Here is a 16,367-nt window from a genome sequence, read left to right as displayed (position 1 = left end):
GGATGCTTATCTTGCTGGGATCCTATGACCCCAGCTGACTTCCTGCCCTTTGGGCAGGGGGCTGGACTCGATGATCTCCTGAGGTCCCTTCCAGCCCTAATGTCTGAGGAGTGTTATAACAGCAACAAAGAGAATGGGGGTAGAGGGCATGGAAAAGAGGTGGGGACATAGACAAAACCTCTTTAAAAGTTTGTTTTTGAAAATTCAGTGGACAATCTCATTAAAAATAGCAAAAAAAATTACTTTAGAATAAGAACTGAAAAACAAAACAAACATTTTCACCTGGTAGAACTGGATGTAGTGATTTTCTGAGAATCAGAGAAGATGAAAGATCAATAAAGCACCTTGAATTCTGAGATGCCCTTAAAGGTCAAAGACAATAGGATGCAGAACGTAGTAAAGAACAGTGTTGGTCTTAATCTGGAATTAAGATTCACTATGGGTGAATAATAGCAAGAATTCAACACCGAAGACAGCAAACAGCTTGGTTCTTAAGAGAAAGATATTATATTATATAATATATGTTCAAACAAGATAAGAGCATGACTAAATGGAGGTATCAACAAAGAAAGTCCTCCAAAAAAACATGGCAATCTGCCAAGAAAAGTATACAGGAATTTCTCTGTTTAGATTATGATGATCAGGCACGCTGTGCAAAACATCTAAAGATGCGTGTATTCTGCTATGGGACAAAAAGGAAACTAAACATCATCTAAACCAAGGATACCAAGCTCATCCAGCCCCATGGGCTGAAGCAGACCCACAGACTGGCCGTATGCTCGAGCCAGTATACAGGGCTGGTCCAGCACAGGCAACCCCAGTCCTGTGTGCTGGCTCTGGTGCTGGTCTGTGGATATAATATGGATTTGCCCCAAACCTACATGTGGTACATGAGGTTGATCTGAGACCCATGGGCTGGATCATATCTTCAACATCCCTGACATAAACTCTATGTGGGAGAACAAAATAAAATTCAGAGAAGCTCAGACAGAACAGCAGATAAGAGGAGCCAAGACAACTGGAGGTACTGGATCAGATACTTGTGTTGGAGGATCCATATAGTAACCCCCTCCCCCCCCAAAAAAAACTCTGAACAGAGTGCATCAATTTACTGGTCACCAGAGCAGACTACGCAGTGTGGGTTTTGCTGACTTCAATGCCTCTATCCTGAATGTTCTCAAATATAGCGTGCATTCACATATTTCAGCCAAAACAGAAGAGCAAGAAGGAATTTAAGAGGAATCTGTTTTTAAGAGCCTTACAAACTAAAGAGCAGGAGTTATATCACTTGAGACAAATATTATATTCTATTAACATTAAGTACAGCCAAGTTGAAAAGTGACACCATGCATGCTTGAGATGTGGCAGAAACTCAGAGCACACATCTACTGAACAGAAAGTCAAAAGTGTTAATATTCATAAAAGTTCATATGGTGAACCTGCTCTTTGCTCAGAGAGTACCTACTGAGATAAAACCAAACTAATTTTCTGATGCCCCACATACACACCTTGCAGGTGACCATGTCAGTGTACAATTATTAAAAGCATATTATCCACTGTTTACTGTTCTATTATTTACTGTTCTATTATTTCAAATTATTTTTATTCTTCTTACATATTTTAATATTCTTTACATTAAAAACAGATTAAAGTAGTTTGCAAACATTATTTGTAAATGACATTTCCTGCAGACTTAAATGCACATCTGAATAATTTTTACTAACTCCTTGGTGTGTTTCATAATTTAGGGCATCCAATACTAAACACTAAGGGCTAGATTCTAAGTTTAAAGATCTATTTCCACAGCTGTTTGCATTATTGTGCTACTCCTGAAGAAACACAAGAAGGATGCATTTTTGTTTTGAGAAAACTGGAAACAAAAAGGTAGCGGAAGGAAGAAAGAATCAGCTTATGCCTCCTTTTATGAGCATGCAAAACAAGACATAATATGATCCTAATACTGCATTAGTAACATTACTGGAAAGCCCTGATGGTCAAGGAAAGGATTTGGTTGAACTATTCTGTAGGATGTCATCCACACAATTTATGAATTATCTTAAAAGAGTTTAGAGGAGTGAAATAAATTCAGACTTTCAAAACACATTCAGTGCAATCCCTCACCAAAGGGACGCTACCCCAGGATCAGAGGGAAGGTTATTTTGTGGATTGAGATCTGATTAAAAGATAGGAAGCAAAAGGTAGTCTACATCAGTGGTTTTCAACCTGTGGTCTGTGGACCCCTGGGTGTCCACAGATGTTATGCCTAAGAGGTCCACAAAAGATTATGATGATCAATCAAAAGTATGTGAATACCCACACTTACAACTCAAAGGGATCAACACCTCCATTTGAAAGTTTCCAAAGGGGTCCACACCTCTAATCTGAAATTTTTTAGGGGTCCACAAATGAAAAAAAATGAAAAACCATTGGTGTAAATGGTCACTTTTCAGGATGGAGGAAGGTCAAAAGTGGAGTCCCATAGGTATCTGTGCTGGGCCATATTTTGTTCAACATTTTCATGAATGATCTGGAAATGAGGCTGCACAGTGAAATCTCCAAGCTTGGAGACAACACCAATTTGTTCCAAGTAGTCAAGTCCCAAGCTGACAGAGAGGAGCTGCAAAAAGATCTCACCAAGCTAAGTGAGTGGGCAAAAGAGTAGCAGACAAACTTCTATGTCAACAACTGCAAGGTAATGCACCTGGAAAAAAATTACCTCTGCTCTATGTACACAGTGTGGGGTTCTGAACTAGCCATTACGACTTAGAAAAGACATCTTAGAGTCATTGTACACAGTTCTTTAAGAACATTACTTCAATGTGCAGCAGTGATCAAAAATGCCAATAAAATATTTAGCATCGTTAAGGAGGGAACTGAAAACAAATGGAGAAAATCATCATGCCATTATGCAAATCCATGGTGCACCCACATATTGAAAAAAATGTGTAGTTCTGGTCCCCACGTCTCAAAAAGGATGTTATAGAATTAGAAAAGGTACAGAGAAGGACAACCAAAATGATCAGGGGCCTAGAGCAACTGCCCTAACCAAGAGAGGCTAAAAAGGCCAGGGGTCTTCAGTTTGGAAAGAAGGCTGAAGGGGTATATAATAGAAGTCTATAGCATCATGAAGGGTATGGACCAAGTGAACAGCAAACTATTGTTCACCAAGTGACAGAGTACTAAAACTAGGAGGCACAAACTGAAATTAGTAGGTGACAAGTTTAAAACTAACAAGAGAAAATACTTTTTTGTATGCAGTACATAGTTAATTTGTGGAATTTGTTGCCACAGGAAGTCGTAGAGGCAGATAACATAGCCAGGTTCAAAAAGGGACTGGATAAATTCATAGATGTCAATCTATTAATAGCTATAGAGCAGAATGGTTGGGAATGTTTCCCCTGGCCTCTCTAAACCAATAAGTGGTTGATGCTGGGAAGGGTCTTGTAGGCGACAGATCATTCTAGATATGGCTCAGTACTCTCCTATTGGTCTGACCCAGTATGAAACATCTTAAATTCTTATGGACAAAATAAAATAAAAAACAAATCAAAGACATATAGTATTATGCTGTTTTACCTTGTCAAGGCTAACCACAAAGAAGATAAGAGCCTTAGAGATGATGAGAAGAGTATGCCACCCCAAAAGGCAATGCCTGTCCCAAAAAAAAACAGAACAAGGGACACAAGAGGGAACCACACATCCTGATTATTCAGCACAGCAGTATCCATCTCTGGTAAGAACAGTGCATCCCATACATCTTTAAACCAAGCAAACCTGCCAAAAATATGAAAGTATTATTAGTTATCTTTTTTCATCATTGCTACAAGCCAAATGTAGTCATTCTTATAGCTACATTTCAGTAAGATCCACATGAAAAGAATCTGAGTTAAAGGACTCCAACTGTTTTAACAGAGGCTTCTATTTTGGAAACTCCTAAGCAAGACAATAGAAAATAACTTACCCCAATAAAAACGTAATAATATTCAAAGCGGGCTCTACTTTGTAGGGTCTGGCTGTTCTTGAGAGTACAAGAGCAAAATCTGAACACTGACCTACAAGGAAAAAAAACAAACTAATTTCTTCCTTGCTCCAAAGCTCAAAACAAGAGCTCAATAATGAAGAATGAAATTGAGAACAACTTTAAAAGTTAAAAGTTAATATTAAGTGATGTAGCAGTGGTTTATATTTTTACTGCACAACAGCAAGGCTCTTACCAAATGCTTATTAATTAATTGATTGATCAGAGCCAGATGTCATGGAACAACAGTTTTAGATAAACAGACTATAAAGTTTGTGAATTATACTAATATCACTTGAGGCTGAAGAAAGATGCTTTTCAGCACAAGGGCCTGGCTGCCAGTTTTTTGTAGAGGCTTGCTTTTAGCTTTTCAAATACAATCATGCCTTGTCAGTTGAAGTCAGCCAACAAAATCTGTCTTAATTTAAGTAATGTCTTCAATATCTATTACCATATTCAACATGTTACTAGACTAACAGGCTAGTTCTACATTCTTACTATATTTTCTTTAAACGTCTGATAAGGTAATTGTGTGTGTTGCATCACTCGCACATAAGATGGCATTTGCTGGTGGAGGATAGTAATAGGAGAGAACATTGTGCTTTCTAAAAAATTATTTCCTATATTTTACTTTATAACAAGAGACTTTATGTTCAGACAGCCTTCATTACCACAGATTTCAGTTACAGCAACTACTAAACTCTACAACATGATAGATTCTATATACAAATACAAAGGTCATCACCAGATCATCAGCTGGTGTAAATTTTTATAGTTTCACCGAAGCGTACAGTGGCATAACAAACAGAACTGGTACCTGGGGCAAACCATGCAAGAGTGTGGTGGGGCGTGCGCTCAGAGCAGCAGTGAATTGGTTGGGAAGACAATTTCAGTGCCCCCCTCACCTGGTGCCTCTCTGGCCCACCCCCTGTCACACTACTGTTTGTATATGAAACAGCATTAATTCACAAATATACTTAAATACACACATGCATAAATAGTCCATACTTTTATACAATACAAAATGTTTACGAAATGAAGACAGAAAATTTTGTCTGGCAGAGATAGCACAGCTAGATGCTCTTAGAATGCTTACAAAATGATTTTGCTCGCTTACTATACAAACTGAATTAGATAGCCAGAAACTCCAGAACCTCAGTGACTGAGTCCGTTTTAAGGCAACAGAAGAAAAGGAACACGTAGGCAGCACTGCACACACACACAGTGCATACTGTTTCTTCTAATATTCCAGTTTTTCCCATGACATTGCTAGTTAAAATCCCTGAGTTGTTATAGCTTGCTGTATATTGACATTAACCACCATACAAAAAGAGAAATTTCTAGCAGACTAGCAGTAGCACATAAAAAAGGCTGACAAGATAGCAACTTCCCAAGTGTCATGACAGAGTACCTGGGAAGACTATTAAAAACAAGTTATTCCAGAAAGCAACTTAAAGGTGAAAACACTAAATACAGATAAGTTCATAAAGTACCCTTTGAAGCAGCCACATGCATGATTAGAGGTCAAAAGAACAGGCCTTATGAGGAGAGGCTGAGAGGCACGAGACTCTTCAGCCTGGAGAAGCGAAGGCTCAAGAGTGACTTGGTGGCAGCCTATAAGTATATAAAGGGTACGCATCAAGAACTGGAAGAACATCTGTTCACCAGGGCATCCCAAGGGAAGACAAGGTCTGCCACAAACAGCTGGAAGACTGTTTTAGACTGGACAGAAGGAAAAACTGTTTTACTGTCTGAGTCTCCAGAGTCTGGAACAGACTCCTTACAGAAGTGGTGCAAATATCTACTCCAGATACCTTTAAGAAATGCTTGGATGCTTATCTTGCTTCGGTGATCTGACCCCAACTGACTTCCTGCCCCTTGGGCAGGGGACTGGACCAGACGATCTTGCGAAATCCCTTCCAGCCCTAATGTCTATGAAATCTATAAAATCTAAGAACAATGGAACCATGTCCATGTATTTGGGGGTAAAATTTTCCAGGGAAACATTTAAGGAATTTATTTGATGAGGATATAAACTGAAAAAGGAAACAGAATTAAAACTGGATTTTGAGTTAGGATTGAAGTCCAAAGTGTTAAAGTAATAAACCTCTTCATAAATCAAGAACTATGGCTTTTTACTTGTTAAATTATAAACTTGCCAGTAACTTCCTCAAATCTTTCTTAAAGAGTGCATCTACATATTGCTGTGATTTAGTACCTCCTCTTGGAAGTACTTAAGCACAGTGTAGTATGGGTGGTGCATAGTTAGATTTCACTGCTACACTGCCATAGCAATGACCTATACTGGGGGAGTGTGCTGCTACAGTGACATAGCTGGTGATCACATGTAGACCTGCGCAATCGCTGCGTCACCGTAGCGTGCCATACAGTGACATAGCATATCACTACATTGCCGTAGAGCAAGCTTTATGCAAAAACTATGTTCTGAGGATGCAAATCCTTCATCCTGTGATAAAGAATATGTGTAGATTGAAACTTTTGTTTTTCAATTGGTTAGAACTACTACTCAAATGCCTTAGTGCCACAATTGTAGCTAAAATACTTTTGCATCTCCACAGTTAAAAAGGAGAAACTGATGCAAGGGATAGCTTAATTACAATCAGCACAGTTGGTATGGAATTCTTTTGTCCGAAATTTCTTATCTCTTTACAATATCAGAAGCTACTGACGTAAATTTTAGCAACTTTAAAAGGGGTGAGGGAGCTACTGCTTGGAGCATGTGTCAACTATTATAGTCTGTTAGGTCTGCATAATCCTGTAGTCAAACAGATTAGCTAAACTGCCCTAATACTGACTCTGAATGAAGGTAAGTTAAAGTTGAAGCAGTTTTCCTACATTTACATCACTACAGAATTACACAGATATAACAGTTACAGCATAAGAGCTTGAATCAGTATCCTTTAATAGCAATAAAATTGTTACATCTGTCCATACCCCACAGTTGTTCTGAACACATTCTCATGCAGAGCCGTAGTAGTGATGTTTTGGTGCACAGGACCCCACCCAAAGGCAGTAAAGTGACCCCCCCCCCCCCCCCTTATGCTTCAGGTCATTTTTCAACAGATAACAATTTAAATGGAAATATTTAAGTTAAACAGAACACAGAATATACAACTTTGTCAAATATGGAGAATTTTAGGACCATGAGAAATTATTTAAAATTCTGAGGGATTAACCTAAAAACATAAGACAAATCACCTTGGTGTACCCCTGTGAAATCAGAAAGCAACATACTGATCACAATATATAAGCATATGATTATAGCACGGCTCTAAGTCATTTTATGCAGCATTACCTGTTGAAATTAATGTATTTAATTGTCCTCCATATGCAAGAAGAATATTAGAAATAACATACACAGGAAGGGTACCACCATGGAATCTTATTAGCTGGAAGACAAGGAAGTTATAAAGTAACATGAGTATACAAAAAAGGATTAAGAGATTAATACAACAGGCTCATACTAATGTGATTGCTACATAGTTTAAGAGGTATGATTTCTGTTCTTCACTTGGTATGTCCACATTCAAGGACTCCCTGTTAGTGATCAAAGCTATACATGAGAAATGCTCATAAACCCACAACTCAGTAGCTCCCTGTTTGTGTATTTGTTATAGGAATAACCTCTCAAAAATGTTTCAGAGGGTGTAGACAGATATGATAAAAGCTATTACACTGCAACTATACCCCTAAAGAATCATACAGATGTAACAAATGCAGCAGAATCACTCTACATTTAGCCCTGCTTCATTCAGTGTCAAAATTAGGATGGATTTAGCTCACTTGTATCACTACAGAAACATACAAATGTAACAATTACAACAGAATAGCTACAGGGCATTCTGAGTAGCAGAACCCCATCCCCTTCTGAAGTGGCAAAAATGTGTGTGTGTTCATACCCACATTTTCTCCCCTTGGGATAAGTGTATAAGGAACAAACTAACACCTCAACTGTTTCACATAAAAAAAAGATAATAATAAACAACAACTGAACTTAGAAGTCAGCTCGAGAACATAACTGATACACCCTAAAATAAATATGTAGTAAAAACAAAAATCAGAATTTTATATCGTTCAAAAGAACGTGTATAAACATGAAACAAAAGTGCAATCCTCAAGGAGATGATTATTCAGAGTATTTCATTCCTCTTTCCATTAGCAGATAATAAAAAATAGGATTAGAGGAGACTATAGGTCAAAAGAACCTACTTATCCAATAAACTAATATTTTACTGCACAGAGGTGCTTTGTATCATAAAATGACATCATGATAAAGCCCTATAATTAACATACTGACAAGCTATAAGTAAAAATTAGGTATAGGTAAAAAATAGTTTAGTTTGGTCAGTTTATACATCAGAAAAGATCACTAGCAACATTTTCATGACCCAGCCATGAGTATTTTGGAGTTCGTGTCAGAGTTGCTCAGTTTACCATGATGACTTGCTGAGTAAAAAAGAACTTTAATCTAACAGAGTTGTCTCAGTCTCATACAGAGTATCCAAAAAAGAATCCCAAAAGGGCATAGTAAAAAAAGGTTTTACAGTACTGTATGAATATTTAAGAAAAAAAGTAATATATCATTATTTTGGTGCACTCTATGTTCATATATTTTTTTATCTTAAGATAAAGACTATTCAAAGATAAAAACTATTTAAAAAAACCCAGGTACTTCTCCACATGTGCCCTGGCATTAACTAACAAGGCAATGCATAATACACTACTAGGGATACATTACACAAAACAGCATTAAAAAGGTTTTCTTACTTGTCCAAGAACTTGTAAGAAAGAAGTCTTGATGGTTACCTTGTTGAACACACAAAAAAAGAACTTTAATATCTTGTTATCATTGTTCAGTGATAAGTATTCTGAATGGTAGTCACAAAAGGTAGAATATTAACACTTATGCTTAAGTTTTTGGTTTCCTGAAAAATATTTATCAGCTTTCAGTACCACTTCACCTGCTGCATAACCAATTTTAAACTTGTACCATATTAATAGAAAGAAAAGGAACATTCTGGATTAAATAACAGAGTTCCTTGCCAACAGTCATTTACAATATGCCAAGAGACAAATCTCAACAGCTCTACAACAATATAAATTGTAAAAATGAATGCAGATTACTTACTTCATATTGACAATATGAGGATGAATAAATATTTAATACTGCAACACTGCTGTCATTTTCGGGTTGTGCAATATGGAGTTTAGCAGAAATCTCAGCTAAAGATGGAACTCTGAAACGGCAACTTAATAAGTAAATACTTTGGTTATAAGCAAAAAATACAAAAATATTTTTGAGATTTTTAATGCAAGGTTTTTCAAAACAGAAGCAAAACAAGGGTCACAATGACAAGCCAGATGTCATAAACAGGAGTTGTTTAGAGCGGTATGAATAGTTCCAATCTCTTCCTCTGAGCTAGCAGGATTTAAATAAGTTTAACCTTCTAGGAGTGAGGCTCCATTCAAATGCTGATAAAGAAAAAAGCAGAGTAGAGAATGGGCTCAAAAGTAATCAATCAAATCCCACGTCCAGGAATTATACTAGGAGAAAGGGAGGGAAATATGTACAAAAGGGGAAAAGTGATCTTTAAACTCCTTTTAATCTGCAATGTGTTTACAGTTAATCCTATTTAAAAAATCACTTTACATTCTAATCTTACAATCAACAGGCTCTCAATAACAGTCAGAATCGTGATTTAGAATAACTTCTAAGGCCTTATTTTGAATGTATGTTTATCTAAAAAAGCATAAAATATAACTGTAATTACATCTTTGCCAATCATAAAAGCACTGTGTTTTGGAATTTAGGTTGCATCCACAGTTTTACTGAAAAACAGCAAAATTATTTCCTCAAAACACTTTAAGAGTATGCCAGGTAAATAAATGGACAGTATTACCTCTTATTCCAGGAATGGAGCTCTTCCTGGAATAACCGATCTGGCCGTCTCTCTCTGCAAATACTGTAGGCTGATTTAAATTTGTCCATCATGCCTTTAAGTATTTCCAAAGCTCCACAAAAACATTAGAACAAGTTATTTTGCCCCAACCCATTACTTTTATGCACATCTAGTAGCAAAAGGAGATGGAATAGGGCCTTGTGTACTGGTAAAGCCTCCCTTGGCACAATGGAAGAGCTAGATTTAGCTGCAAATGACTCTTGGCCTCCCTACTTTGTCCTACAAGGAAGATATAGTTATGTTTTTGGCTTCCACAAGAATTCAGAGACTTCTTGCAAATGTGACTGCAACCAAGAGACACTTTTTATGGAAGAAAATAAAAGCAATTTATGGGCCGAGACTGCATCTGGCGCTATGGACCAAGCCCACTAACACAATTAAATGAGTTGTCAATAGAGTTGCTCCATTAAAGACTCTCAGCCCCATTTATTTATTGACAGAATTTAATGGCACTGCATTTATGACACCACTTAATGCTGCAATTTTAACATCTCAAAGGCCTGCCTCTGTTATAAAAAAAAAATCTATAAGTTTGAAAAGTCTTGTTTTTGGGGGCTTATTTGTTTATTTTGATACCAGTCAAATTCTGTTCAAACCCAATTAGAAGAACAAGAGACTGAAAAGCCTACTTCAAGACAAGACGCTATACTTTGAAAAACACTCCATCTTCCTTAGGCATTGCCATTCAATAGGCAAGCTGCTAACCTCAGACTGTTCTGTCTGGGATGGGATCGAACAATGCAAGAACTGATTTTTCTAGATCACATCAGATGAACATTTATGACAATTATCAAGTGGGTATTACTCCCACTTCTGCCAATCTGGAGTCAAAGGATCACTCGGCAAACATAAGGCAGAAACAAATGAGAGATGACAATGTAGAGGAGATAGTTGACTTATCTGCAAGATACAGTTCACTGGGAACTCTAGGTGCACCAATATATCAATCCGTATCGCATCAACACTGGCAATCAGCTTTTTTTTTAGCCAATGAGGCTGGTAATGCCACCGATAAATGCTATGTGCATGCATGCAGCTACACCAGCCAGGAATGCAGCCCAGCAGCTTGGAAAGCAGTGTCCAGACAGTAGATCTAGTGGGGAAGGGGTGTGGGGGGCAGACTGAGGGCCCACAGCAAGGGAGGGAGTGGGGCTGGGGCATGAAGCAAAGCTGTGAGCAACTGATCCAGGGAGTTGGAGGGAGCACAGCCCCTGGCCCCGAGCAGACAGCCCACCTTCACCCCACACACAAATCCAGGGGATACATGCCCCCCATGCCTCCCCTGAGGGCGCACACAGTGGCAGGAACCACCCCCCTCCGCATTCCCCAGATGAGCTGCCCCCAGCTCCATCCAGTGCCCCACCCCAGGTGGGCAGTGCCTGCCCCTGCACCTTCTCTCCCCTAGGCTCCACCCCCCCAGCTTACCAGCTGGATGCTGCTCTCCAAAATGGTGGGCTGCGTACCAGCAATTGGATCGGTATCAGCCAATATGGCTAGTTAACAATTGACCATTGGTAACAGCCAAAAGAATGTTTATCGGTACATCCCTACTGGAAACATATGTTCTAGTTTGTTTTCCAGAAGAAGAAAATTTTTGTCATTGTTATTGGCCAACTAGAAACTGTTCTACTTCCCAGGATTTCTGTTGCAAGGACCATATTGAATGGGCAAGAGCCATATTGAAAGGTCTGCTATTTCCTTTATGCATCTCGCCCTTAAGATCCAGAAACGCAAATGTTCAAGACAGGTATTTTGCCCTCAGTCTAAGTTTGGCCATCCAGTTCCCTCAAACAGAGCTCAGTGATGGCCACCAGCTTCTTCTCCATGGATTAAAAGATATTTTGGGGAAAAAAGGAACCTTCCCTCTTTCACAGCTATGAGGAAAACCAGGGAAAATAAAGCATTTTAGACTTCCATGGGTTTGTGAACTTTTTAGTTTTCTTTTTGGAGTATTTGAAAGGGCACTCTGGCTCCAGAGCTAGATGAGCCTGTCTGACATTCTTACTAGGTTTTTTATTCAGATACCTGAATGATAGCACACACTACTACTTTTCTGGAATATAGTAAAAGCAGAAAGAGCAATATCTTTGAAAAAATCTTGAATCTTAGTCTTGGGAAGAAGGTGAGACTGAAAAAAATAACAGATTCTTGACCAAATTATTCATATGAGGTTTTTCTCTTCAGAAGTGGTTCAGTCCAAAGGTTGTAGGGAATTTTAAAAACTTATTCCAGAAAAGTTGTGGATGATTTAGAATAGGGGTGTCAAAGACACAGGGTTGTCATCTGGCCCCCAGGGCTCCCCATAGGGCTGACACGCATCCTACCACCAACTTTCCAGCCTGGTGGGATGGATGTGGAGCATGGAGTTATATCACCTGGGCTGCAGAACTGCCTGTCAGGCTGAAAATTTGACGGTGGGATGAGCTGCTGCTGTTAGATTTTTGGCCCTAAGGGTCAGATGACATAGCCCCACATTCCAGATCTGGCCCATGGGGCTGGATGAATTTGAATTCCCTAATTTAGAAGATACAGTTGGCTAATACCAAGGGTGGAAAAGGATGACTCATCAACACAGAAGAGCAGAAAACAGAGTAGGTTGGGTAAAGAGAGAAGGTTTATATAAGAAATGCAATCCCAATAAGCTATCCAGAATTCTAACCTCCCTTCCCCTGTCAGAGTAAGGATGAGACATGGCAACCCTTTCCTCTTACAACTTCCTGGATCTCTCACAGATGGAGCGCCTCTCGAGCTTTTTCTTACTACAAATATATTGTCTGTCCCTGATGAAGGAGGAGGAACATATAAAAAGAAGGAACATTGAAAATTGCATCTTAAGATAGCGGAATAAAGATTTTGCTTGCAGAACCCTTACAAATCAACCTTGACAAGAAAGAGAGTACTTTCAGCAGTGAAAATATGTAATTCTAGAGAAGGGTGCAAGGGTTAAGGAAGGACAAGAGATACAGCACAAATATTTAAGACTTAGTTACTTAATATTCTGATGACTCTGATATAATCTCTACTTTGAAAAATGCCAAGATAACATATTAAATTCTCTAAAATACTTACTTAGATACAGTTATTGAGTCTTCATGTGACCATGGTACATGAAGTCTGTAAATACTATGTTTTCTTCCTGAAAAGGAACAGAAGTCAATATAAATTATGAAACATTTGATGAGGTTACATTACTACAATTCATTCACAGTTCTATACAATGGTTAAAATGACTACTGGGTTATCCTGCTACACCAAATATATGCAGCTTTGCACAAATACTTAAACTTAGATATACAACTGATTTTGAAACTAATTTTGAAAAACCAGGACTGATGCACCATCTATAGTTGCCATTTAATCTGCATGGAAAGAAGTCTTCACTATATTGAAAGCTACTGAATGGTTAATTATGAGCTAATTTTTCAGTTGACAGCATAAAGTTTGGACACGTGTGGGATATGTATTATATATAAATACTTACATGATCATTACGAAATCTAATAATTATCTTCCATTAACTAGGCAAATTAATAAAGCACCTTACTGCATCTAATAACCCTTGCTAAACTCAATTTGCCTGTAAAACCACTCTCACACATACTTGCTATTACACAGATTATATCCATGGGTACCAAGTCTGGGATAGATCCTGGCATGGCCAGGTAAAACTAGCTCACAGTTTAAAGAGCTTAACTCCTAGTGTGTTATAGGAAGCTTCCTAATTTATATAGATGTCAAGTTTCTAGTTTTTTTGTTTGGTAATTGAATGTGCAAAAGAGAAACTTTAATGCATAAGTCATAGTGACGTAATATAAATGGAAAGATATGCCAATCATAGTTGTTGTGACAGCAACATAGGATCCCAGCAAGATAAGCATCCAAATTTGTCTTGAAGGCGTTCAAAGTGGGTGCCTGAACCGCCTTCAGTGGCAGTCTATTCCACTATCCAAGCCCCCAAGGTTTGGAATAGACTGCTGCCGGAGGCAGTTCAAGCACCCACTTTGAACGCCTTCAAGACACATTTGGATGCTTATCTTGCTGGGATCATATGATTCCTGCTGACTGCCTGCCCCTGGGGCAAGGGGCTGGATTCAATGATCCTCTGGGGTCCCTTCCAGCCCAAATGTCTATGAAATCTATGAAGGTCTATAAAAACTGGCACAACAACTATGATTGGCATAGCTGTCCATTTATATGAAGTCACTATGACTTATGCAGTTAAGTTTCTCTTTTGCACATTCAATTACCAAACAAAAAACTAGAAACTTGACATTTATATAAATTAGGAAGCTTCCTATAACACATTAGACCGAAAAAAAAAAATTACTTTATCTTAATGCGCTGTTAACACTGAGCTACCAAAATGACACCCCCTATCTAATTTTATTTTATTTGGAAACAGAAAACTGCATTAAGACCTAGATCTTCTATCCACATATAAGTAGTTTGATATTTCAATTTTCATCCAGTCAACAGCAAATACAATCCTCACCATGTGATGACACTAGAAATAACAGTTCAATTCCAGATAAAAACTATTAACATAATAAAAGCCTATAGTTTAAGTGACAAATGCCAAGGATGGATGGTGTAAAGACTACCTTCTCATTTTTATTTATTGTCCTTCGAGAGAAAAAGGTGTGGCACCCTGGCAAGGCAATTTTAGAAAGCTTGAATAACCTTGCCCATACTGTACCTACTCATTAGACAAACAAGTCTTTGTCTCCAAAGTTCTCAAGCTTTACTACTTGTATTAGTTTTGTGTCTCAAAGTTAAAAACTGGAAAGCAATCACATTACAATGTAGAACATTACAAAGTCTAGAGACAGCTATATTTTTCACTGCCTTTTCAAGTGAACATTTTACTGCAACCACTGAAATATGTTCCTGGAAAACATGAAGTTTACCGTTGAGTGACTGACATTGTCCCTCAATGTAGATTTTAAAAGCTTGATATATCTAAACAAAAACAAACAAAAAAATCATTCAAAAAATGAATTTATGCACCTACATTTTCCAAAGAACTATTTAGTGAATAACAAGACTTTTTTATTAAAGATTTTTACCTGGCCAAAGTGCTGGAGCTGTACATTATAAATTAGACCAGTTGAATTTAATAAAATTTTGCTTGAAGAAAGCCCTGTAGAATTGAATACCTTGTGTTAGTTCTAATTGTTAGATTAATGGATTTGCTTGAAAAGCTCATTAATCTCTTTCTTGGAAGCAGAGATACATTATATATGCAATTATTATACAACATTTCCAGAAATTAACAACCAAAGCATGAACTTAAGATTCATTTAATAGCAATTATTTTAAATGTACTCAGATTGATCACAGAAGCTCTCAAGGACAAAATGTATTATTAAATATAATGGCAGTTTTTGAGTTTTGGAAGAGCAGTACACAATACCTACCAAAAGAAAACAGATGTGTTACAGGCAGTTTTACTGTTCTGGAATCCTCTTGGAAAAATTCACAGTCCAAAGTAAACTGCAACAAAGAAATATTACTTTATTGCATAAATCTGAAAAGAACACAAGGCTAGAGCCTTGGATCTTGCCCTATTATCTTTAGAACCTCGGGCAGAGAATGTGCAAAGGTTGTTAAAAAACAGAATCACAGAAAATCAGGGTTGGAAGGGACCTCAGGAGGTGTAGTCCAACCCCCTGCTCAAAGCAGGACCGTCCCCAAATATACCATCCCAGCCAAGGCTTTGTCTAGCCACATCTTAAGAACCTCCAAGGATGGAGATTCCACCACCTCTCTGGATAGCATATTCCAGTGCTTTACTACCCTCCTAGTGAGAACATTTTTTCCTAATATCTAACCTAAACTTCCCTTGTTGCAACTTGAGACCTTTGCTCCTTGTTCTGTCATCTGCCCCCACTGAGAACAGCTCCCATCTTCTTTGGAACCACCTTTCAGGTAGTTGAAGGCTGCTAATGAATTCCCCCTCAGTATTCTCTTCTCCTGACTAAATAAACCTAGTTCCTTCAGCTTCTCCTCGTAAGTCATGTGTCCCAGCCTTCTACCCATTTTTGCTGCCTTTCACCCAACTCTACAATTTGTCCACAACATTTCTGTATTGGGGGTCCTAAAAGTGGACGCAGTACTCCAGATGTGGCATCACCAGTGCCAAACAGAAGGGAATAATCACTTCCCTCAATCTGCTGGCAATGCTCCTACAAATGCAGCCCAGTAAACTGTTAACCTTCTTCACAGCAAGGGCACACTGTTGGCTCATATTCAACTTACTGTCTACTGTAAACCCCATGTCCTTTTCTGCAGAGCTGCTGCTTAGCTAATCAGTCCCCAGCCTGTACCAGAGCATGGGACTCGTGTCCCAAGTGTAGGAATTTACACTT

At 38.2% G+C, this 16,367-nt stretch overlaps 1 protein-coding gene across 2 annotated transcripts in view; it reads right to left on the bottom strand.

The window, feature by feature from the left end:
• Positions 1–16,367, bottom strand: part of PGAP1 (post-GPI attachment to proteins 1) — a 51,766-nt gene that overhangs the window by 8,245 nt on the left and 27,154 nt on the right. For both annotated transcript variants that reach the window (XM_019554483.1, XM_019554484.1), the window contains 9 exons: positions 15,417–15,492; positions 15,066–15,139; positions 14,907–14,958; positions 13,069–13,135; positions 9,168–9,276; positions 8,807–8,845; positions 7,335–7,428; positions 3,962–4,052; positions 3,577–3,774 (listed from right to left, as the gene is read on the bottom strand). In XM_019554483.1, coding sequence (XP_019410028.1) covers positions 3,577–3,774; positions 3,962–4,052; positions 7,335–7,428; positions 8,807–8,845; positions 9,168–9,276; positions 13,069–13,135; positions 14,907–14,958; positions 15,066–15,139; positions 15,417–15,492 — 800 coding nt within the window. The remainder of the gene's footprint in view (positions 1–3,576; positions 3,775–3,961; positions 4,053–7,334; positions 7,429–8,806; positions 8,846–9,167; positions 9,277–13,068; positions 13,136–14,906; positions 14,959–15,065; positions 15,140–15,416; positions 15,493–16,367) is intronic.

This window comes from Crocodylus porosus, unplaced genomic scaffold (assembly GCF_001723895.1).
Source record: "Crocodylus porosus isolate Cpor-Errol unplaced genomic scaffold, CroPor_comp1, whole genome shotgun sequence".
Taxonomy (NCBI): Eukaryota; Metazoa; Chordata; order Crocodylia; family Crocodylidae; genus Crocodylus; species Crocodylus porosus.
Note: the sequence above shows the minus strand (reverse complement) of the source record. Positions and strands in the feature narration are given on the sequence as shown.